We start from the raw sequence: 26,535 nt of genomic DNA, 5'->3' as shown, positions 1-26,535 counted from the left end.
TGGTCGATTACAGGAATTGCAAAGCATGTGTGCCACCAAGTGGGTGTCAACAGATATTTCTCAAAGGGTTTCATGTTTTTAATCTAGGTGCTTACCTGATTTAATACACTTTGCAAAGTTAGACCCGTTTTACCAAAATATCGATTTTGATTAGATCGTCTTGACTGGGTCCTGCAATTTGGTTTGAACAAATGCAAGTGATATGACAGGTGGTATCTGATTGGTCAGAGGAGGGACATACAAGGGACATAACTCATAATAGCCACTTGTGGCACTACGATCTAGCCCAAAAATTCGGCCTAGTTCGGAAAGGGTAAAAACTGGACTTTGATAGTCAGTTTGCACCCTTGCCTCAGAAGATGAGTTAGTACTGACCTTAAAAATTCTTCTTCAAAAACACATCATTGATATAGTCCCATGTCATGTTCCATATGTCATACTTTAAACAGCCCCTGTGTATTTTGAAGTTATGTTCTGACAAATTATTCTCTTGCATTGACGTTTATAGTTGGGATACGATTACATGCATCAACCAAGTCTGTGAGTTTTGACCACAGCACGTATTCACTTTAGGAGCGACTATGCTTGTCATAAAAGGCGACTAAGTGGATTGGGTAGTCAGACTCACTGACTTGGTCGATGCATGTCATCATATCCCAATTGCATGGATCGATGCTCATGATATCAATCACTGGATTGTCTTGTTCAGACTCGATTATTTACAGACCGCCGTCATATAGCTGGAATATTGCTGAGTGCGGCGTTAAACAACAAATGAACAAAACGCTTTATGTTAAACAGTTGCAGTATAAACCATTCACTCCTATATTCACACTGTTGCTGTGTGTCAGCCTAGCTGTGCCGTCTTAGATTGCTATCTGCAGGACTGGGAGTTGCAGCTGCTGGTTTATTCATGCAGTTCCACAGCACAGTGCATCCATCTGTCTTCTTACTGCATCTATTTCTTCCATGGCTTCCATTTTTCTGTTCCACTTTGTCTGGTTGCGTGTATTTCGCTGTGCACCATTAGGCCAGTGTATATACAGGGATAACACCCGGCTTATCTGGCCGATGTCAGTGTGACTTCACATTGCATTGTGGGATGGTTCTGTACAAACAGGACCTGTGGCAGTTTGTTAATCACAAGCAGAGGATGGGGTCACTGGGTTGTACTATTAATAGAACCTTACTGTAGCTTCTATTGATCCAATTGAAAACACGCTAAGCTCAGCTCTTTCCTTCTCAAATCCATCTCAAACACCCTACACGCAATAACCACCCCAGGAAATACCTCTCCCAATTTCAAAGAGAAGGGTAATTGTTACCTAGGTGGTATACTCAGGATTAGAATGCCATGATCGGTGAAAGAGGCAGGCAAAGATGTATGGAGTTGACGTGACATGCCGAAGTGGGTCAGTGGGACAGCCAAGCCTGCACTTGCCAGACTATATTGCAGGCTCCCTGACCTACTGAACAAACGCCAGTGTAAGGAGCTTAGAACTTCGTCCCCTCATACATGCTTTATTTCCACTAGTAGCCTCCCACACACCAGCTCTAGTCACATACACTGCTGACAGGGATATATACTTCATATACTACACAGGTCTGGACAGGATAATTACACATAGTCACAACAATAAATCGGTAAGTGCAATGATTTTTAAAAGTGCTCTGGTTTGGGAGTGGGTTCATATGAAAGTGTGCTTTTCGGTCCCTAGGGTTTGGGGTCTATGTATATTTGGTTTATATCAGAGGTATTATTGATTGCGAATTGTCACTTTTGTGTTGTTTGTGATTTGGGGAATAATGCAGGCAAGATTTGATCCTTTCTATCATAATACTGACCAAAGAAGCGCAGATGGGCTTTCTGTTACCGAGTTTGCATTATAATGTTTCCTACCCATGAAGAGTCTTCAGGACCCTAGAATGATGTCAACTTTCACATGGATACCGAGAATTAACAACCACAGCCCCTGTAGAAATAGAATAGGAAAATGTGCATGTTAACATTTAATTAAACTTGCATTTTTTAAATTACATGTACAGAATGTGAATTTTTCATACTCATGTTTTCAATAACTTTATTCTTCCATGAAATTAAAGTATTTAATTAACACCAGTTTGAGTCACGAGCTGTAGAGTCATCTGATTCGGTTGGTGTGGACAGAGGTGAAATGGATGGATGAGTCAAAGAATCTGCTGCTAGGGTAGTCTTCACCATTTTGTGCCGGCTACTTATCCATGTGTATATGGCGCCGTATTACAACATGTAGTAATGTCGGGGATATAACCCCATCAGTTTCTCCAGAAATTGATTATATTTTCAGCTGGCTATCATTGCATATTGAATAAAAGTTTGTTCTTTGGTGAAATGATTTCTGAACATTTAGAGCAGCAAGATTTGTAAAAATAATTTTTTTTATATTTGCTGCTTATTCTTCTTTATATTTAAGTAATCAAATTGAGACAGGAAATAGCGATTAATATTCGAAATATGCTTAAACTGTTTGATGAAAATGTGGCTTTAATGTGTTTAAAAGGACTTGACCAAAAGACAGTTTTGCGCTGGTATAAATGTTCCTTGAGTGTCCTCCTTGCATTGCGCTTGGAGGGCGCCAAATACTCGTGCAAGTGAAGATGTTGTTCAACTTTAATAGGTGAAGTGTTATTCCTTCATTGATTCCTTAATCGGCACTTCTATCCTTGATAGACAGTGAACATGGTTGAAGTTTTTGTGAAGGGATATGTTTTCCTGTCGCCATTGCCTAGATATCTAGTCTGGACAGGGTGGTTCAATATTGCGTAAGACCTGCATAATTATGTGGTGGAGCGAGGATGAGAATAATTATTCGAGTTGTTGCAGTGCGAGATGTGATATCTCGGCATTGCTTGGGCTTCTCCAGCTAGACAGGACAAAACACTCTCTCCATAGTTATTCAAACGTATTGTGTATTAGGTTATGTAAATAAGTTTAGAATTTCCTGAAAAGATTTGAATATTGAAAATTGAATCAGTTCACAAAATGAGGACAATGTGTACAACATCAACTGTATTAGGTGTGTCGACTTCTGAAATTAGGATATTCGTGGTTTGTATGGTGAGTGTGTATTGCGATGTCAGTCTGTATTATGTCTGAAAAAGCAGCATATTTTCTCCGACAACTTTGCGCATGTGGTAAAGCGTGCCATTATCAGAGATAGAATTAGTTGCATGTTTTATTTTTGTTACCTTCGTTGAATCAAGTTAGGTTTTTCAGTTCCAGAGGGTGAGGTTTGTTTCTGTTAACTTGATCACTGTTCAATACTTCCTTGACAACTCACACATTTTAACAACTGGGTGGAGAGTCTGTGCCTTTTGACAATAGTAATTTTGAAATTTTGATTGTTACCATGGAAACAATTTACAAAATAATTGAGGGTTGACACTGTTTTCGGGAGCGGTGTAGCCACCAGTCAATATGTCTGAGAGTGCATGTTATCTTGTGGCTTACACACTGTCTGCAAACTCAGTTTTGTCGAAAAATATGGCTTCTTGCAATATATGATCATTTTGAAATGAATATTTCATTTACAAAAACATAGCTGCAATGTTTATTTATTAAATATGTTGTGTATGTTATCCAGAAATGTATTTGAGATAACAATTCTTCAATCTGCCTTCAGAGTGCTTCATGGTTTGAGTTAGTAAGGCGCGTCAATATTTTAATTGTTTGAAAATAAGAGGAAGAATTATTCTGTTTGATTTTGGTTTTTGAAAATATTATTTTTAATGTAAAGAGAATTGTACAAGAAATCTGTTCCTTATTTGTGTTACTGCATGACAATATTAATAGTGTTCCTCGGCATCATGGAAGCGTCAATGATCACACACTTGTTTCTCTATGTTTAGTTCGCCAAAGTTTTATGTTTATTTTATATTATGTGACATTTACACAAATATTTTTACGCTGCAGAAAACACATTTGGGTCAGTTTTGAAGTAATCATTTGGTGTAATCTTTATCTGTATTTTTTCTGTATGTTCTAAATAAATGATGATTTACTTGATTATTCCTATGCCATTAATAATTCCAAAATATATTTAATGACTATCGGTATACATAAAAGGGGAAACTGTCTGAGCTCAGCTGTGCATGCCTAATGTTGTGTTCTCTTAGAAAGCCTTTATTTCCTGCTTGCACCATTTTACCTGTAATTTTACAGGTGTAAAATGTATCTGTCTCTTTTAGCAAAATTGAGTATATACCCCATATCTGTCCGGTATATTAAAGGATTGGTTCAACAATTCTGTTAAGAATGTTCCAGCTTACATTTGTAGCTACATCTCTCCTGTATATATTAGAAATGAGCACTTGGTAGAAAAGAGCATCGGGTATATTTTGTCAATTTTTAAAAAGAGATTCCAGACAAGGTTAAAATCTTGCATTTTAAAGAAGATAATGTAGTAAGATAAGGAATATCTTTTTTTTGAAGGGCCATGAAAAATGAAAAAACATGCCTGCTGTTACTCAAAAACATGAGACAATATTGTTTTGTGGTACAGTTTTATGTACTTAATAAATTCTTACACAACGTGAGAGGAAGGCTATGACATGAACTGATTTGATTTGGGCAAAAACTTTGGAGTAAGCTCATTATATTCCATGTATATCTACACCTCACCCCATGCAGACCTTGTTTAAGGAGTTCTGTCATGTACTCATGCAATGCCGGAGATTATTAATATTATTTCAAATGCTGCATGAGTAACACTTCTGGTGTTTTTAGACACTAGAGCCTCTTTATGTCAGCCTCTCTGTAATCTGACATATATTTCACGCTGTTCACTTAATACCATCAAGTTGTCAATAGAAGAAATGCACCATACACAAACATTAAGATCTCAACTTGTTACCTACCTCTCTTTTCTAGATGTCAGAGTTTTAACTCACTGTCTCATATCTGAATATTTCAAATGGGAATCCTGTGTAATTTACAGGGCTATCTTTAGCTGTGCATATATCTGTTTATATTTTTTTATTTGTTGCATTTCATACTGTTTTTACAAAACGGAAAACAATGACTTTCATTTTTTTTTTTTAAGTGTTTCACATGACCAAGATATAGTCTATTTAATCAGTTCATATTGCTTGGACACATCCAATCTCGAGCCCCAGAAGTCTGTCCCATTTTAGACAGAACCAGCATTTGTTCCAATTGCGCTGTGTCCAGGTCAACTGTTTAATCAGTGTCAAATTTGATGTATTATTTCAACAATGTAGAAGTCATTTCCATTTAGTAATCCACAATGTCACTCAGAAAAAAATATTTAAGTGAACATGAAAATATTTAATTACATATATAATATTTTATATGACATATATTCTAATATAAGAATGTTTTCAACCACTAGATTTGTGTATGTTGTTTTCAAATGTTACAGGATTATTTACATAAAGTGGCACGGTGTTGTGCAAGAGCCCAATTTCTATAATGAGCTTCCTTTACTGTCCCACTCCTGGTCCTGAAGTAATAAAATGTCAGAACTAAATATAAAACCTTTCACGTAATTGGCTGACAAAAACACCTGGTCTCGGCTGCACCAATCAGGAAAGGGGCAAGTTTTTTATTGCAGCTGTAGGGACTGTGAAGTCCATGAAAGAAAAGGAAAGTCGGTCAGTGTGTTATCTCCTCGCTGGCAAACAAAGGTATATCCTTGTCCTTGAACTGAAGCACTGCTCTCCCCCATTGGGGGCCACCTGACCTTCCCCTTCTCCTCATACCCCTTGACTTGTCCCCCCCCCCCCCCCCCCAAGGTTCCTCTATTATCATATATTATATAACTGGGCAACAGGTGCTTGCTGCCAGCATGGGGTGTGGAATTCAGGGTGTTTGTCATTTATTGTAAGTTGCTGTTTTCAATATTCAGTTGAAGTATTGTTTTGACAAAAGTTTCAGCTGATGGTACTTAAAGAGAGTTCGTCATGTCCTCTGATCGACTGCACATCTTTGTTGTTTGCTGTTCGCATCAGGATGGGTGTTGTAGATGATGTTGCAAATGCATGTTCTTTTCCTTTTTCTCACGTACAACTGCCTGAAATATCCTACATTTCTGCAGGGATGTTTGTTTGTCTTTCAAGAGTGGAACTTGATCAAAATTGAAATTTTTGTTGTTTTGTTTAAATTAGAAATTTAAAAAGTTAAAAAAGCTTTTTGAGAAAGTACAAATGTTAAGAACTGAAACTTTGCATGAATCATAATGACTTGAAGTAGTTGGAATTTTTTTCAAGGTATTCAATTTCAACTGTCAACCACAAGTTTGGAAATTTAGCTTTTGTTTGCAAGAAACAGAAGGAATTAATTTTTTTTTTTTTTCAAATTTTTCTCTCCTATTTCAGTATTATTTTTTTCTTATATTTCAATATGTTTTTACAAATGGAAAACAATAACTTCCATGTTACACATAGAGTGTAGGATAGGATGACAAAAATTGATAGAATCTGCCTAAATTCCCACTCATACGTGCTGTACATTTGGAGATGAGGTAATACTGCTGATTTCATTCTGGAACATCTGGATTGAAGGAAATATGTGCTGACTGTTTGACACTGCCCAAACATTCTCCCATAATGCACTCTGGTGAGAACTCTTTTGCCGGAATTCTCTATTATGTCACAAACATTCTGATGCTACTTGCTCAAGATGGCTGACATGTCATTATTTGAGTTTTGCTGTTTGACGATGCCCTCAAATTCTTGCAAATATCTTTAGGCTTTAAACAATTTTAATCCTTTTGACCAAACTAATGGTTCTTCCGTTCATCCTAATGGGGTCAATTGTCTGTTTGACTGTTTTTTTTCGTTCACAGCCCAAATACAGTTTGGCAGGGACGTGGAAAGAGGCAATTTTTGTGTGTCACATTGTTCCTGGGGCATAACTTTACTACTGAATCTGCCTTTAGTTTAATCCTGTACCAGTATGATAAGATGATAAGAATAGGCACGTTGAGCAAGCTGTATTCATCCTACTGTGATATTAGCAGTATGATTTGGAAATTTTGTATTTTATAACAGAAAATTTGTTTGTGTAGTGAAAGATTTCATAAACTGGATGTTCAGCTACCAAGTGCTGAAGTGCTGCCTTTTGCCATGAATTTTGAAATTTTTGTTTTTTTCCATTTTCAACAAGTTGTACTTCCCCTTCGTCCTCAAAGTAGGACATTTCACCACACCACACTTCTTTTTAATGTTGTTGTTGTTGTTGTTGTTGTTTTTAAAGCATTAATAAGAGAAGTTTGGCAGGGAACTCCACTAATTAGAAGAAGATATTTGAAATGAATATAGGCTGCCATGTTGTCTGTAGATAGGATTTGTTATCTTAACAATCACTCGGTCTGACCATGGAGACAGGATATTATTAGGATTTTGATTTTGACAATTGCCCAATGAGCATATCAGTATTGGTGTTTGGGGATATCAAAGGTTGCAATTTATTATCATCATTTTTAATCATTCCTTTCTCTGTGGGTATTGCAGATGGAAGAAAGTTACTCAACCAGTAATGCATGTCAAAGAAGACCAGACTTGGTTAGAATCCACGTTTATCTGTGAAAACCTCCAGCTTGTGACATTTTGGTTAACTTGACAAGTGATCGTGAATTTTAATATTCATATTGTTATAGTTTGTCATGTTGCAAATAAAACTGTCATATAAATTATTTTTATATTCGATTTGGGGAAATGTCCATGTTGAGAAATGCCAGTGTTGTTTTTTGTCCATGTGAGGAAATATCCAACACTCACAACCCACACATGCTACTACCCTGATGGCTCTCGTGTAAGATAGTTAGAATTGACATCAGTGTCTTTTACGCCCAGATACAGACTTCAATTCATATAAATAAATATGTTAACAATGGTAAATTTACAAACTTATCATTTAATCATTAATACGAACAGTGAAGACAATGATTTGAAATCTGTGGCATCTTTCAGCGCACTAATGCGACACAAGCCCTGCCCACTGTTTCAGGGGGTGGTGGGGTTACCAGGGCAAGGACTCGGGTTCGGTTCCCCACATGGGTACAATGTGTGAAGCCCATTTCTGGTGTTCCCGCCATGATATTGCTGGAATATTGCTCTCTCTCTCTCTCTCTCTCTCTCTCTCTCTCTCTCTCTCTCTCACACACTCACTCACTCACTCACTCACTCACTCACTCACTCACTCACTCACTCACTCACTGGTCTTGTAGGTTGGCATGGCCTGACACATGTTAGGCACGTGGAAATGTCATCGCAACCTAATCATGACAATTATTGTCTGAATGATGAGCTAATTAGCATATAACCATGACATGTGTGTCTGGAATCACTCAGCTGCTTTAACATAAATAATGCTATTCCCAACTGTTAGACCCAATTGTTCATGTGCTGTCAACCACCCAGAGCGAGTCGTGCAATTGTGTCACTCGTCATTCATTACAGTTTAAAGTTATGACTTCATCAATGTCAGATGGTCTTGGCTATATAATCCTTGGTCCAGAGACAAAAGAGTCTGATCCTCAGCCTTGCTTGGGTTAATCTAGGTACTCCAGGCACCAACACAGCAACCACTACATGGTTCTTATATGGATCGACCCGTGAAGATCCGAGGTAGAATAGGTCTTCAGCAACCCATGCTTGTGACCTGTGAAGATCCAGGGTAGAATAGGTCTTCAGCAACCCATGCTTGTGACCCGTGAAGATCCAGGGTAGAATAGGTCTTCAGCAACCCATGCTTGCAGTAAGAGGCGACAAACAGGATTGGGTGGTCAGGCTCGCTGACTTGGTTGATGCATGTCATCATATCCCATTTGCGTAGATCGAGGCTCATGATGTCAATCACTGGATTGTCTGGTCCAGACTCGATTATTTACAGACCGCCGTCATATAGCTGGAATATTGCTGAGTGTGGCATTAAACAACAAACCAACCAACTACTATATAAGTGCGATAGTCTTGGACGCGATGTTATTGAATATTGATGCTGACTTTGTAAAGTGACATATTCTTTGTTGATAGGTGAGCTTCAGTGCGGTAGTACTATTTCTACTTACATTCCATCTATAGTCCATGTCATTAAATACGATGTGTGATTAGAATGGCACATAAGACAGTCAATTATCCGTGATTACAAACTCCAGCTGACTTTGTTGCCGAAGAAGGCGAGTCCTTAGCCTTGCTCCAAGGCAGTACTGAAAGAAAAGTCCATGGATGTGTAGTAATTCTATCCTCCTAATAGGCAAGTGGACAGTCAGGACTCCAGTCTCTTATAGGGACAACTTGTTCTTATTATTTACATAATCAAGAACTTATGGCGTAAACTATTAATTATTGCCTTAGAGACTTGTGCAAGTCTATCAAGACTTATCCTGTTTAATTGGCTTCATGTCCCATTGGCTTCCACCTATGTGTTCTCTGTCCATCATGTTGTGACAGTATTGTCCTTCTGTTGTCATTACTTACTCACGTTATCCCACTCTTGTATGCAATTGTTGTTACTGTTAATCCTCTACTGTTGATCCTCCACCTACTATATATATTCTGTACTATGTCCCTCATTCAGTCTTGCTTGACAATGGTATAAGGATCTATACCGAAACTTGGCTTTTTACAGTATTAAAGAAGTTGTTACCCATAAATTGTGTCTACTAAGTCTGTCAAGTCCTGGCAGGTCTCACTTGATGAGTTACGTACTCTGTCAATACTATCTTTGTGCTGCTTGACCCGAACTAGAGTTGACTTCAGTAAGGCCGTACTAGAATTATTTATCTTTTGTGGATTGTTTTAGTAATTGCGACAGTACAAATCAAGTAAAACATTGTTAGTGTTGATTTTCTTATGTTAAGTTTTTTAATTAAATGTTAAAAAAATGAAATAGAGGGATGTGCCAAAATTTGTCATGTATGGTTTTCCGGGCCTTATTCTTTAACTGAAAATATAAAAAAACTTATTTTCTTGTATGTGCATCGTCAGTTGTCTTTGAGCGAGGAGTTGAAAACAAGGTCAAGGTGACGAGGCCCCTTGATAGCTGCTTTGGAGGAAGTTATGTATGATGGCAATGCGGCTTGCAGTTAAAAACAACATTTTTGTTTCTTTCAAATATACTTTAACCACAACATTTAGACCATTGTGTTCTCATGATCTTTTCAGTTTCCCATACTCTTTAAGTTATAAACCTGACAGAATAATGATACTTTGTGTAATCTTACGATGCTGAAATTGAAGTTATGATAATTTATTTCCAAATGACATCATCAGTATGCGTAGAGACAAGTGAGTTTGAGACACAAGTACTTTCCACTTCAGCAAGTTGCACTCTAAGACTGGCAGTATGCTTGTCATCAAGGCATCACTGGTATGTTCCCATGCTGCTGGAACTGTGCAAGATAATGTGTTAGAGACATCATCGTTTGTTTGTGTGACACACATCTCACTAACTGCCAGCTTTTTGTTTCCAGAACCATTTTGTATAAGTGGGAGCAAAGATTAGCCATGTTGTTTATGGCAGGCTTGGAAACAGTGCCAGGTTACTCAGTGTGACAACACAAATGGTGGCAGTAATAACTGACAACTCCGACATCAAAATGCAAAAATTTTTTTACAGGAATTAACTAAGGAAGAGAATTTGTGGATGTCAGCTTCTTTATTATGAGGAACACAATGTTTCGGAGTATAAACTTACTCGTTCATCAGGTGAAAAGACTTCTAAATGCCTTTAAAAGACCAGAAATCCACTGGCCTGTTCAAGTCAATCAGTTATAAAATGTTTTCTAATTTATTTATTGGATTATCTGTGTTGTGGGTTGTTGAAAGAGCTGGAGGTTACGTGTACTGTAGGTGCAGGTTAATTTCCCGCTGGCATTATAGTGTCCGAGGTATGCTTGTGATCTCCACACAGCTTGCATAGCACTGGGAACTAATGACCAGGGCAGTACTGGGATATTCCTGTGATTTAGTATGCAATACAGCACTGAGTTACCTCCCCTTTGTCCCTGTCGCCCTTGCCCCCTGCTGAGGTTGAGTGCAAGGAAAGTGATAGTGTTTTGTTTCTGGTGACAAAAGCAGCAAGAAATACGACTCTGTGTGGACAATAGTACTTGGAGTGATATAGCATGTACTCATTGACTCAGACAGCCATTAAACGCTGGCAAAAGCAATTTTCTTCTAAAGGCTGTATGCATATTTTAGACTTCTTTCTTCCTTTGCTGGTTTCATTTATAATGAGCTTAAGTCATGCATACTGATAGGAAGTTACTATGGTACTGTGTTTATCTCCAGCTTGAATACAGTGGACCCCAAGTCATCCCCAGGGAATGTATGTAGCAATGTTGATAAAAAGATAAGAACTAGTACTGCATTTATCACGGTGTGTTTGCAGTCATGCTCTACCAAGACAACGCTCACTCATTGTGTGTACAGACCCGTGAAGATCCTTCAGCAACCCATGCTTGACATAGGAAGCGACCATGCTTATCATAAGAGGCGACTAATGGGATCGGGTAGTCAGGCTTGCTAACTTGGTTGATGCATGTCATTGTATCCCATTTGTGTGGATCGATGCTCATGATGTCAATCACTGGATTGTCTGATCCAGACTTGATTATGTACAGACCGCTGTCATATAGCTGGAATATTGCTAAGTGGGGCATTAAACAACAAACAATCAAACGAACCAAACAAAACAAAAACTGCTAGTAAAGCCTGGCCAAGAATATCTAATTTCAGGTGGTTTGTTTTTTTTTATTTTTGGCCTTTTGCTGACATAAGGACATTCTTTGGTTTCTATGCTTTATGGGGCACGGGTGGTCCAGTCATCTTAGGCGCCGCAATTTGCTGTGCAGAGTTGCGCCCCTTGGGCACGCCAGAAACCTATGATTGTGGGTTCGAATCCCACTTTGCCCCAATCATGTTTCTAGGTTTGTCAGCACCATACTGTGCCTGTGGGTTTCACCAAAGTGGTACATGTCAAAGCACTTCGGGCTTTCCTTCCACATTAAGCTTACATGCAGTGACACAACTAGAATACTGTTAAAAGAGCTGTGTTAAACACAACTCACTCACTCACTCTTTATGTTTATGGATAGCAACATCTTTCTTATACTGTAATAGCAAAGTTTTGGTTTAGACCCTTATACTGTTGTCAAGGAAGACATATCAATATCCATAAACTTTTGTCTATTTTGTTATAACATTGCATAAAAACAATCTATTCTCTCAATTGTTATAGAAATAAATTCTTTCAACCAATTCAATATGTAATGCTAATGCTTTCAGAGTTTTTCTGAAAAATATCACCATACAAAATTATCTGTGCATCCACCTATATCCAAGTCAATATTGTATTGATTAAATATATATAATTGTATGTGATGAGTCCAAATCGGCACCAATCATGTATGTACTATTAGAATATATTAATTACAATATCCTGATAACAGTTGTGCAGTCAGTAGCACCAGTGACCGAGAAATTGATTATATAGTTATTACTAATTGTATGTGTGGAATCGAAGCAAGCTGCTAATATATATGTACTTTTAGACTACCTCATTTGCAATATCCAAATAACAGTTGTGTAGTCAGCAGCACCACTGACCTAGAATTGATAAAAAATATATAATTGTATGTCACGATCCAAAGCCAGCACCTATTATATTGGTGTTATTAGAATATGTTATTTACAGTATCATGATAACAGTTGTGCGGTCAGTAGCACCAGTGACCTAGAGAGAGTTTTATGAGGTTCTCAAATTTACAAAGTCGTGACTATTGCTATCTTGGTACGGCAGTGTCAGATTACATCTATTGGGCACTGAGTCAGGCATGTTTGCAATGAGGGATAAACTATGTTGTTAGGAAACAGTTTTCCAGCTGAAGATCTACTTACATGACAGATTTGGGATGAACAGCGTTCGATCATCATCAAGGCCGGTTGGATGAGACGGGGTGGACCATAGCCGATGGGCAAAGCACTTTTTTTTATGCATTTAACTTAGTTTTATTTGTATAGGTTAAGATTTGTATCAGTTCCTGGAGAATCATTGGTTGTGTCAGAAACGAGTCAAGCAAAAGTCATCCATCCACCCATTCAGTGTCTTACTCTCGCAGTCATTCGTTCACTCACTCACTCTCTCACCGTCTCCCTCACTCACTCACTCATCCACCCACCCATTCAGTGTCTCACTCTCTCATTCATTCGTTCACTTACTAACTTACTCACTCACTCATCCACACCCACCCATTCAGTGTCTCACTCTCTGATTCATTCGTTCATGTACTAACCAACTCACTCACTCACTCATCCACATCCACCCATTCAGTGTCTTACTCTCTCATTCACTAACTCACTCACTCACTCACAGTCTTAATCACTGTCTCACTCACTCTCACTCACTCATCCACACCCACCCATTCAGTGTCTTACTCTCTCATTCACTCTTGCATTCACTCACTCACTTGCTCATTCACGACCTTACCCATTCACGAATTCATGTAATGGAGAAGTAGGGTTGTCAAGTGATTAGAGTGTTTGCTTGTAGGCATGGTATATTCTGTTGACTTTCGATGTTTGTTTCAAAACATACTATGTTTCATCGACGTTCTGTTTATTTCTCTTTTAGAAAAAACACCAAGCAAAAAATACATTTCTGATTATGTGCTTTAAAATAATAAGGTTGATCATTTTTTAAACTTTTTTTATGTATTAGAGAAGATCAATCAGAGATTCCTTGCAAATAGAGTACTTCTCATGCAGTTCTGAAAATGTCAGGGGATTTGTCCGATTTGGCACCAAAACAGAAGGTTGGTCAGGTAATCGGATCCACACCATTCCTTACCCTGCCTTACAGTGTTGGGTATTCAAAGCAGTGGTAATTTTAGAATGCTTTGATAACCTATTTAGGGAGTCAGTATGAAACATGAGGGGGCCCAGTGTGTTCAGACTAAGAAAATGTCAGATTGTTAAACTGTGAAATAGAGCCGATGGGTATGCGACATATTGAGCAAGGCATGATGGGAGTGAAGGAACAGATGTATGGGCAATGTACTGTGTCCCCGTACCGCACCGGTTCAACCTGCTATATACCCCCCTCCTCCTCCCCCCCTCGATGTTTTCAGGGTACCAGCATAAACACAATGTCACTTGGTGCTGCAAGATTGCCAAATACTAAAGGCTAGAACGTCTCTGATAACCCAATTTTCTCATCAGATTATGCATTCATTTCTTGGGTAGAGATTAGAGATATGAAAAAATGTATTTGAGTAAATCAGATTAGGATAACAGGCGTTAACCATGACTAGCATAGGACTTCTAATGGTCCTATCTCATGCAGAGGTGGAATTTGTGTTGACAATCTGCATATCAGTGTTTCTTTGTTGAGCACATGGCCTTGGGTATTTGTCAGAAGGATTCTTGTCAGGGTTTTATGTATATCTTCATTGATTAAATATGATTTGAATATAATTTCCTTTTGAATATTATGCTCCCATTGATAACTGATCATGGACACTGTATCCAAATCGATGCTGATGATCTTAATCACTGGATTGTGTGGTCCAGATTCAATTATTTCTATACCGCCATCATGTTGTTAGAATATTGCAGAGTGCAGTGTTGAACAACTAACAAACAAACAAATAAAACTGATCATGATAAGTTGTAATCAAAGAACATAAATTTTGCATAAATTTGCAACCATCAGAATTTTCTGACATTTGAAATCATTAATAAGTCAACCATTTTGATGTAAGATTTCTTGAAAGTTATGAAGTACTTGTAACTGATAACTGATGATTGATTGTTTGAAAACATTCAAATTTGACCAATATCTGGTCGTGACATCACAATCATCTCCAAAATTTTCCAGTGATTAATTCTCCATGACAAACAATGGGTTCTGTCCCCTACCTGGTATCAGTGTATTTTTGATGCGGGAATGTGGGAATATTGCTCATTGTGTTAAAATCATATTTACTCACCTTATTGATCAAGGATGTATGTTCTGGCTCAAACGTAAAAAAACAATACTACAATTCCCAATGATTTGGTTTAACATCTGATGTGGATGACATTGTTCTCCATGAATACCCACCTCCTGTGTGTTGGACCAGTCTGGTATAGCATCTGATGTGGATGACGTTGTTCCCTGTGAATACCCACCTCCTGTGTGTTGGACCAGTCTGGCATAGCATCTGATGTGGATGACGTTGTTCTCCGTGAATACCCACCTCCTGTGTGCTGGACCAGTCTGGTATAGCATCTGATGTGGATGACGTTGTTCTCTGTGAATACCCATCTCCTGTGTGCTGGACCAGTCTGGTATAGCATCTGATGTGGATGATGTTGTTCTCCATGAATACCCACCTCCTGTGTGTTGGACCTGTCTGGTATAGCATCTGATGTGGATGACGTTGTTCTCCATGAATACCCACCTCCTGTGTGCTGGACCAGTCTGGTATAGCATCTGATGTGGATGACGTTGTTCTCCATGAATACCCACCACCTGTGTGTTGGACCAGTCTGGTATAGCATCTGATGTGGATGACGTTCTCCATGAATACCCCCCACCTGTGTGTTGGACCAGTCTGGTATAGCATCTGATGTGGATGACGTTGTTCTCCATGAATACCCATCTCCTGTGTGTTTGACCAGTCTGGTATAGCATCTGATGTGGATGACGTTGTTCTCCATGAATACCCATCACCTGTGTGTTGGACCAGTCTGGTATAGCATCTGATGTGGATGACGTTGTTCTCCGTGAATACCCATCTCCTGTGTGTTGGACCAGTCTGGTATAGCATCTGATGTGGATGACGTTGTTCTCCATGAATACCCATCACCTGTGTGTTGGACCAGTCTGGTATAGCATCTGATGTGGATGACGTTGTTCTCCATGAATACCCATCACCTGTGTGTTGGACCAGTCTGGTATAGCATCTGATGTGGATGACGTTGTTCTCCGTGAATACCAATCTTCTGTGTGTTGGACCAGTCTGGTATAGCATCTGATGTGGATGACGTTGTTCTCCGTGAATACCCATCACCTGTGTGCTGGACCAGTCTGGTATAGCATCTGATGTGGATGATTTTGTTCTCCGTGAATACCCACCACCTGTGTGTTGGACCAGTCTGGTATAGCATCTGATGTGGATGACGTTGTTCTCCATGAATACCCATCACCTGTGTGCTGGACCAGTCTGGTATAGCATCTGATGTGGATGACGTTGTTCTCCATGAATACCCACCACCTGTGTGTTGGACCTGTCTGGTATAGCATCTGATGTGGATGACATTGTTCTCCATGAATACCCACCACCTGTGTGTTGGACCAGTCTGGTATAGCATCTGATGTGGATGACGTTCTCCATGAATACCCCCCACCTGTGTGTTGGACCAGTCTGGTATAGCGTCTGATGTGGATGACGTTGTTCCCTGTGAATACCCACCACCTGTGTGTTGGACCAGTCTGGTATAGCATCTAATGTGGATGACCTTGTTCTCCATAAATACCCACCACCTGTGTGTTGGACCAGTCTGGTATAGCATCTGATGTGGATGACGTTGTTCTCCATGAATACCCACCTCCTGTGTGTTGGACCAGTCTGGTATAGCATCTGATGTGGATGACGTTGTTCTCCATGAATACCCACCACCTGTGTGCTGGACCAGTCTGGTATAGCATCTGATGTGGATGACGTTGTTCTCCATGAATACCCACCTCCTGTGTGTTGGACCAGTCTGGTATAGCATCTGATGTGGATGACATTGTTCTCCATGAATACCCATCTCCTGTGTGCTGGACCAGTCTGGTATAGCATCTGATGTGGATGACGTTGTTCTCCATGAATACCCACCTCCTGTGTGTTGGACCAGTCTGGTATAGCATCTGATGTGGATGACATTGTTCTCCATGAATACCCATCTCCTGTGTGCTGGACCAGTCTGGTATAGCATCTGATGTGGATGACGTTGTTCTCCATGAATACCCACCTCCTGTGTGTTGGACCAGTCTGGTATAGCATCTGATGTGGATGACATTGTTCTCCATGAATACCCATCTCCTGTGTGCTGGACCAGTCTGGTATAGCATCTGATGTGGATGACATTGTTCTCCATTAATACCCATCTCCTGTGTGCTGGACCAGTCTGGTATAGCATCTGATGTGGATGACGTTGTTCTCCATGAATACCCATCTCCTGTGTGCTGGACCAGTCTGGTATAGCATCTGATGTGGATGATGTTGTTCTCCATGAATACCCACCTCCTGTGTGTTGGACATGTCTGATATAGCATCTGATGTGGATGACGTTCTCCATGAATACCCATCTCCTGTGTGCTGGACCAGTCTGGTATAGCATCTGATGTGGATGACGTTGTTCTCCATGAATACCCAACACCTGATTGGTGGCCCAGCTGCATGTGACGATGTTTGTGGTTACTCAGTGCACAACATGCAACTTCACCATGTAAGCATCATCATCACCACGGCCAGCATCCAGCTTCAAATGCAAACACAGCCATAACACTCTGCAACTATTGGAGTGGACAGGTCCCATTATTTGTGACATGTTTGTTGTGTCTGATGAAAAGCCAGACAGCTGTTGTCTAGTGGCAAGTAATATTTCACACAGATTCATAATCATAGTCACCTAACCTGTCGAATAATGTATGTCAAACTTGTGTAATATATTTACTGAATTTGTGAACCTGAATTGGTTGAAATGCTTTAAGTAGCCATCACAGCTTGTATGTTTGTGAGGACAGGGACTAATCTTTGTCAGCTTGTCATCTATGCCGCAATATGGAACTGTTGCAGAGCTACCTCCTCCTATTACATGGATACAGCGTCTGCCTGGAGAGCAGATGGATGGTTTGATCCCCAGCCACCTCATACCAAAAGGTGTTAAGAGATGCTATGTTTGTTACCATACCTGGCACTTGGGGCTAAAACAAGGACTGGTCGGCCCGGAATCAGTATCCTGTGTCAGAGTGGGGTAGGGTATGTGGAAAGTGCAGCATGGTATCTCATTGGGCTACCACTATAAAACTTACTGGTAAACACGCAATAATCTTTGGCATTTATTTGTGCAGCATTAAACCACATGCGTGCATGCACACACAAACGCACACGCACACGCCCACATTCACACACACACACGCAGAGTATTTCAGTTGAGACGGAAACAATTTGGCTGAAAGTATGTTAAGTGCTCTCCAGGCCACAAGTTGTAAGTACTGTAAGAATCTCACATGCAAGGTCTGTGGACTAACGGACGTTAGTTGTTCGTTAATGGAACTTGTGAATGAAACAAGTCGCACTCCAAGTACAGCTTTCTCAAGTGGTGTTTCCGCTCCCAGCTTCACCATGTACGTCACAATCTCCATCCAGCATCCCCGTACCCTGTAACTGCCATGTTGGACTAGTATAGGAGTCCCCAGGCATGAAGCACCCTTCAGAATCAGTACAGCAGAGTATTTCCAGGTATATTGGCTGTCAGTCACGTTCTAATGGGTTGATGCAAGTCTTGAACTGAATTGTTTGAAAGGCATTACCGACAACGGTGTAAGGATCTAAGCTTGCTTGACTACGGTATAAGGATCTAAGCTTGCTTGACTACGGTATAAGGATCTAAGCTTGCTTGACTATGGTATAAGGATCTAAGCTTGCTTGACTACGGTATAAGGATCTAAGCTTGCTTGACTATGGTATAAGGATCTATACTGAAACATCACCTTTACGGTAAATAAAGAAGTTGTTATCCATTAATTATGTCTACTTTGTCATGTCTTGAACTGAGCGAAATGTCCATGTGGCCTGATCCAGCTAGAACATGCCCCCTAAGCACTAGAGTAGAAGTGTTTGATTGTTTTGCTGAACACCTGGGTTTGAACCCGACATTGGTACAGTTTGTGAAGCCAATTCTCATGCCCCTCTCCTAAAAATTGGTTAAAGCGGTATAAAACCCTACTCTCTCTTCTCCGACCATTTTATAACATGAAAATACTGTGACAATATTTTGAAAGCTATCAGTGACAAAATACGATCTGTAATTGTGTTCTGACAACCTAACCTGATATTAAATAGATCGTACGTGCTCCCTAGCATCTACCATTGCATGATGGTCACATGACTAGTCTGCTAGTATTACTAAGATGTTTGTGCAAGGAAGACCGTATGTAATCCCCTCCTTGTCATAAGGAATTCTCATCATTAGGTCAATATGACTTTTATACCACAGCTAGGTGTAGACACGGCACACTTGTGGTGAAACATCAGGTGTTTGTTTTCCCATTCAGGACCCATTGTATGCTGATTAAGGGCCTAGGTACACATCTAACCCATCATGGTGATGATGATGATGATGATGATGATGATTTAATGAGCGCTTCCGGTGATCCAGACCTGCACTCGGAGTGTGCCATCATGGGTGTGAAAGCTGATTATAGGAATTTAAAGTACTTGTGTTTTTTGAGTGACATTTTTCAGTTTTAAATATAGTTCTGTCAGAATTGTAGAGAGCTCCGGGAGTAGGTCTTGGGCCTAAAAGTGGCAGCAGTGCAAAAAAATCCTGATTTTACTTGATAAGAAAGTAAAATAGATGGTTTTGTATTGTTTTGAGTGTTTTGTGTTTTGATTTTTTTGTCGCTGTCCTTCCACGTACCTAGAACTAGTTGTCAGGTAGCAAGCAATGTGGTGGTATGGTTAATTATGGAGAATGTCCGTGATGTGTTCACTGTGATACATTAATCAGCCAAGAATACGTGGAAATTATTTAAATAAATTCCTCAAACACAGTTACACTATGCAGCATTGAATAATTTTAATGATTTCAAAAGTGTTTAGAATAATAATCTTGTACATCCCAGCACTGGTGGACCCATGAAGATCCGGGGTAGAATAGGTCTTCAGCAACCCATGGTTGCCATAAAAGTCGACTATGCTTGTCGTAAAAGGCGACTAATGGGATCAGGTGGTCAGGCTCGCTGACTTGGTTGATGCATCTCATCTATCCCAATTGCGTGGAATGATGCTCATGATATTAATCACTGGATTGTCTGGTCCAGACTCGATTATTTACAGACTGCCGTCATATAGCTGGAATATTGCTGAGTGCAGTGTTCAACAACAAACCAACCAACCCAGCACTGGTGATGAAGTTTAATGGTTGAATGCAGATGAGTGTCAACAAGGCCTTTGATAAGTGTGAGTCAGCCTGGTGTTGAACAAGGACGATAATAAAACAAGTAATTATGAAGTCTTGAAAGGCATTTAGAAGTGATACACATAAGGAAGAGAATTTATGGATGTCAACTTCTTTATTATGAGGAACACAACGTTTCGCTGTAGATACTTACTCCTTCATCAGTATATACTCTGAAATGTTGTTCCTCATAATAAAGAAGTTGCCATCCCTAAATTCTCTTCCTATGGTTGTCAGGAATATACTAGCCATCCTTCATGTGACATGTTGGTCAGTGCAATCTTTTCTGTGATGCAACTTTTCTCATTGTAATAGGAATCATTAGATGTGACATCATTAAGGGCTAACTTAACATGGGATAACTAACTACCCGATCCGGGATAGAATAGGTCTTTAGCAGCCCATGCTTGCCGTAAAAGGCAACTAAGCTTGTCATAAGAGGTGACTAACAGGATCGGGTGGTCAGGCTTGCTGACTAGGTGGATGCATGTCATCATATCCCAACTGCGTGGATCGATGCTGATGGTGTCAATCACTGGATTGTCTGGTCAAGACTCGATTATTTACAGACCGCCGTCATATAGCTGGAATATTGCTAAGTGTGGCGTTAAACAACAAACAAACAAAAAGGTATGACATAAGGTAGTACTTTATTTGTCTAACATCATTACGAGTACAAAAAAATATTGAATAGAAACTAGAATGATACACAATATAAACATATCACTGCCAACTTGTGTTGGTTTTCACATATAATTATTGGTTTAGAAGATTGATGCTAGCTGGTCTAAAGCAATGGTGGAACCAATTCTTGTTTGTTGCACTTATTTTAATTAAAGTGTGAATATTCAGGATTTTATTGTTTTTATCATGCAACATGACAATAATATTGTGTTTTTTGTATTTTAAGATATTCATGTTGTATTGCATTGATGCTCTAAATAATAATATGATTTTAACGAAAGCAAAGTTATTCTTGAAAAAAACTGACTATTGGGATATATATTCTGGTACAGTTCTGTCTGTCTTCATTCATATCTCTAAACCCCCAGGGAGATATTTATCAAAATTTGAAATAAAATATGTATTATTTAATCTCAGACTGGCATCATATTTTTTAACCTGAACATTTTGAGACATCAGGACAAATGTTGACGTATTATTTATAATCAACCTGCTTGTCATACAGGTTGTAAACACACTCTTTGAGACCTGATTGCGAAATAATCTGTGAAATTATATTCTTAGGTTGATATAATATCAGTGGTGTGGGGATCAGGTTACGTATGGGTGGGTTGCTGAGTCAATATGGCTGGCCATGTCACAAACAATGCTGGTCAGCTCGCTGATGTATGTGTTACCTCGTCTCACCCAAGATTTACCAAGGCTTCTTCATAGACTCTGTGAATAACATCTTAGGACTTGCCTATTCAATCTTTGGACTTTGAGTCGAATATCGCTGTGAACAGCATTTCTGTTGTATCACAACACAATCTCCAAGTGGCACAGCCCTCAAACGTTGAAGCCTTGTTGAAACCTAACGTATGGTGCTGACAGGCCAAAACATATTTAGGTGAATCTGGGATTTAAACCCACCGGCAGAGGATCCTTACAGCTAGGGGAGACAACTCTCTGTGTAGACTATATCGTAGATCGCTTGGAGTAATGCTTGATGTGGTTGTGACAATAACAGCAGCAGTGACATGGGTGAGATAGCTGTGTCTCTTGAATTATGTCTGTAGACATAAATACTTTTGTGGATACCCTCACCTGGCAGGAATCAGCCGATCCTTTTGACTTTTGTATATTTCATGCTTTTCCAATATGAATATGTCAGGTGAGTGAGTTGGTTTTACATTCCTTTTAGCAATATTCCATCAAAAATGATATTGACATATTGAATCCATTTGGGGAATCAAACCTGGACCTTCGGTATTACAAGCTAACGCTTTAACCACTGGGCTATGTTCCCTACTACCCACACGTAGTAAGCCATTGGTATAATGAACAAAAAGAAATTTCCCTTTGAAACCTAGAATGTATACACCACTGCATTTGTATACATCTTGTAAATATGACATACGTCTAGTGTTTGTTTGTGAACCTTTTCACTGTCAAGATGGATATCCTTTGAGAACCACTTGTAGGTAGGTAATGGGTTTTAAAGGAGTACAGTTATGGTCATAAGGTAGGGGACAAAGAATTCAGCTGTGATGGTATGGAAATAAAAATGGTCTATGAATAAAGGATAACTTTATTTCCAAAGTCAACTTTCAAAGGCTTTGCAGTAGTGTTGAAGTGAGTCTTTTGTCGTTAAAATGGGGATGGCGCCCTGCGTGGCCGAGGTATTACATTTGTGATATGACACTGCATGTAACTTGGTAATGAGAATTGTTCAACAATGAAAAAGGTACACGCACGAGGAAAATACGGCTTACAAATCCAGCTGAATACCTTCAAAGTTTAAGAAAGCACAAATGAACAGCACTATCTCCACTCAATAACCAAGGCTGAGTGTTGAGTAATAATGTGGAGTATTTTTCTTGTTCCAAAACGTAATGCAAAATTAAGTCGACAAAACTGGTACTTGAGAAACGGCCCATTGTTGAAAATGTAGGCGGTGGAGATTTGTTGGAGTGGCTTTGCAGGTCGGTCGGGTGCCCTGTGACCTAGTGTGTTCGTTGGCTGGTATCCAAATTCAGGTAGCACACATATCTGTGACCTGTACCTTTGGCTACAAGTAGGCCTCAGAATCGAGGTGTACCTGATTTGATTTCTAATCACAGCTGATAGTGGCGGCCCATGCCCTGGAGTTGGCATGATTGGTGGCAGAGTGTGGAACAACAAGTTATAAAACTCTTGTTCATCATAACATGTCAGTACTGTTGTTTGATTTATCATTTAACCTTAAAGGGTTTTTTTCTGAGTTAATTGCTTACGTTGGAGTGAGTTGGGTTTTGTGCCGCTTTCAGCAATATTCCAGCAATATCGCAAGGAACACTAGAGTCAGAATCGGCCTTTAGATTGACAAGCGCACACTTTATCCACTAAGCTAGCCTGTCGCCCCATATTGCAGTGGCCATGCAACGCTCTTTGTTGGCGTAAAATGAATTTCTTTTGTGTCTCATCATTTCAAGAACACCTTTCAAGTTTTATTTGTATGTTAAAATATTACAGTTGTGAATCTTGTGAGTTCTAAAATATGTTTTCTTCAGGATCACATTCTTGACAATATTTGAGTCAGACAGTGTTTGGAGGTTCAGTCGGGTATGGACTAAGAAATTAAATGGCCTTATCATGTCTTCTTGCAATGACTCTTTGGGACATAATTGACCACCTCCGTGGTCTAGTGGTAGAGCGTCCACCTGGAGTGCAGAAGGTCTGGGTTATCCCAGCCGTGTCACTATTCACCACTGGCCCAAACTTGATTGTCTGGTCATTGTGATATTCCTTACGCCAGATTAAATACTCTCTTTTCAAGAAGAGAAAAACAACTTCTCCAAATGTTATATATAAGTTCACTAGATATATCTTACTGATGGTGGGCGATAGATGAATTCCAAGTATTCATAACCTAGACAGTTGAAGGTGTGGTTTTAATTGAAGACTCTTCTCCGTGGTCTTTCCTTGGTGTTTCATCAATAAAAGTTTCAGATGTAAGAGAGAACCATTGTATGGGAATGGGCATAAGGCCAATTATGACGTAAAAATTGTCTCATTTCGTTGAGAAAGACTATCAACAGTAGGTGTGTTGATGTCACAGTTGCCATGGAAAATAGGTATTTGGAAAGTGTGATGTTGGTTCTGTGAATATACCAGCAGTGGGAATGTAGATATTCTGGTGGAACCTGGTTGAAGACAAGTGTCATTACGTCATTGCCGTGCGTAACTAATGTGCAGTCAGTTATTCAATATTTAGTCTTTGGAATCCAAAATTTTAGAAATTTGACTGATATGATAATCTATCTAATGTGAAATAGTCAAATAGTGAAGAATATGACACAGGGACCCGTTCTCTGACGAGTGCTCTTTTCAGTTAGGTGACAAGTCCAAAGTGTGTTGGCCCTTTGATCTATGCAAGGATTCCAGCGATTAATCTTTTATATGTAAAGAAGTCGTGTGAAGTACAGAGGAGTCTCCACTTGTGATATTTGCCACAGATAATTCGAGCTGGTGGCACGGCTACAAGCCTCTATGCCATTGTAGTCCTTTCTGGAAATAGAAAAATCAATTTGTGGAAGTTTTTTTCGCAAACCATTCGATTCATTTGAAGAAAAGAAATGAGGTCAGCTTGATTGACATTGAGGATAGGGCATAGTTAGACAATGGTTGATCTTGTCTGTGGGGATTAGGTTTGGCGGATGGACAGAAGCCAAGATGCTTGGAAGAAAGGGATTTGAGATATACTTAGTCAGCAAAATTGGGGACATCTTGATAGCTTGTAAAGCTGACATTTCCAAGTTTATTTTCATATTGACAAATCATTAATATCTCATTGACATCAGTGTGAGTGAGAGTTAATATTTATCTTCAGGTCATGTTAATACCTACATTTAGGTCATGTTAATACCTACATTTAGGCCATGTTAATACCTACATTTAGGTCATGTTAATACCTACATTTAGGCCATGTTAATACCTACATTTAGGCCATGTTAATACTTACAGTTAGGTCATGTTAATACTTACATTTAGGTCATGTAAATACCTACATTTAGGTCATGTTAATACCTACATTAACGTCATGTTGGTATCTAAATTAAGGTCATGTTAATACCTATAGTTAGGCCATGTTAATACCTACATTTATGTCATATTAATACCTACATTTAGGCCATGTTAATACTTACAGTTAGGCCATGTTAATACTTACATTTAGGTCATGTAAATACCTACATTTAGGTCATGTTAATACCTACATTAACATCATGTTAATATCTAAATTTAGGTCATGTTAATACCTATAATTAGGCCATGTTAATACCTACATTTATGTCATATTAATACCTACATTTAGGCCATGTTAATACCTACATTTATGTCATGTTAATACCTACACTTAGGCCATGTTAATACTTACATTTAGGTCATTTTAATACCTATCTTTGGGTCATGTTCATATCTATCTTTTGGCCATGTTAATGCCTATCTTTAGGTCATATTTATATCAATATTTAGGTCATGTTAATACTCAGCTTTATCTGTTCTTTTTAAGTTGACTTTGTGAATATTTTATGTTTTTTAGTTTTATTTTTCATGTGGCAGTTCTTTGTAAATGGCCAGAGTTTACTTGTGCCTATTGTACATAATTATCTTTTTTCAAATTGAATATACAAAAATGTTCTGGTTCAAATGCTGAGTTTGGGCTTTGGATGGGACTGAACAAAGCTGCACTAGTGTAACAATCTCCATCTTGTGTATAGAATAAAACATCAGATGCAGACTTTTGGATGGATGTCACTGTATAGGATTTAGCAAGGTATAATAATGTTCTTGATTGGTTTTAAGAATAATTTACCCTAATCCCTACTCTAAAGATGACCTAGAAATGTGACCGGCTTCTTGTGAGATGGCATCGGTCTAAGCTAGCCCATCATGTACCACTGACAAACCCCTTAGAACCTGCATGGTGATGAGTGTGGCAGATACACCAAGTGCCAGGTACAAATTCACGATTAACGATGTGAACGTGTCAAGTAATATTCCCTACTTTCAACAGTTCTGCCATACTTCTCCAAGATGAATTTCTTGTCTGAACTGAGCCAGTAAAGTGGGCTCCATTTACATATATTGATCTGTTCTATTTTTATCTGGTCGGTCTGTGGGTTCATTCCCTCAGCCCGACCCAAGTTGTTCTATATCTGGCCTCATTAACAGTGCTGCCAGACTCTTCAATAACCATAGTTAATGGAAATACTGGATGATTGTCCAGCTATTATTAATCCTCTATCGACTATTTGCCATTACAACTTAAAGCCATGCATACAAGTAGAGTACATTTCTATATGCCCGGTTGACCTATTTCATGAATGTTTCTGGTATAGGTTTTATAATGTGGTGACGACACTTCATATATAGGTGACTTATGACTTATTTATGTTCAGGTGTTGATTTACATAGGTTAGGGGAACAATCTGTCTGTGAATCTGAACTGTAATATTCAAGGCACAGATGTAGATAATGCCTGTGCTTTGAAGATATATTTGTCTGGTTTTGTCCGTTCTGTGAGAATTAATATTAAAAAGGTTATGGCTGTAGGTGTCTCAAACCTGCATTTGGCAACAGTCAGACGTACTCTGACATTGAACGTGCTCGTTT

General features: G+C 39.2%; 1 protein-coding gene across 6 annotated transcripts in view; it reads left to right on the top strand.

Moving 5' to 3' along the window:
* The window catches only part of LOC124146269 (phosphatidylinositol 3-kinase regulatory subunit alpha-like), a 219,178-nt gene that overhangs the window by 118,482 nt on the left and 74,161 nt on the right, over positions 1-26,535 (top strand). Inside the window, exon 1 of one of the 6 annotated variants that reach the window (XM_048400078.1) lies at positions 22,027-22,054. The exons of the other annotated variants lie outside the window; for them this stretch is intronic. Coding sequence (XP_048256035.1) covers positions 22,042-22,054 — 13 coding nt within the window. The 5' untranslated portion in view covers positions 22,027-22,041. Of the gene's footprint in view, positions 1-22,026; positions 22,055-26,535 lie in introns of those variants that run through there. 6 annotated transcript variants of the gene reach the window in all.

The sequence above is a fragment of the Haliotis rufescens genome, unplaced genomic scaffold, assembly GCF_023055435.1.
Source record: "Haliotis rufescens isolate VD_foot unplaced genomic scaffold, xgHalRufe1.0.p SCAF_2, whole genome shotgun sequence".
In the NCBI taxonomy this organism is placed as follows: domain Eukaryota; kingdom Metazoa; phylum Mollusca; class Gastropoda; order Lepetellida; family Haliotidae; genus Haliotis; species Haliotis rufescens.
The sequence above is the reverse complement of the archived record's forward strand: the minus strand, read 5'-3'. Positions and strand labels throughout refer to the sequence as shown.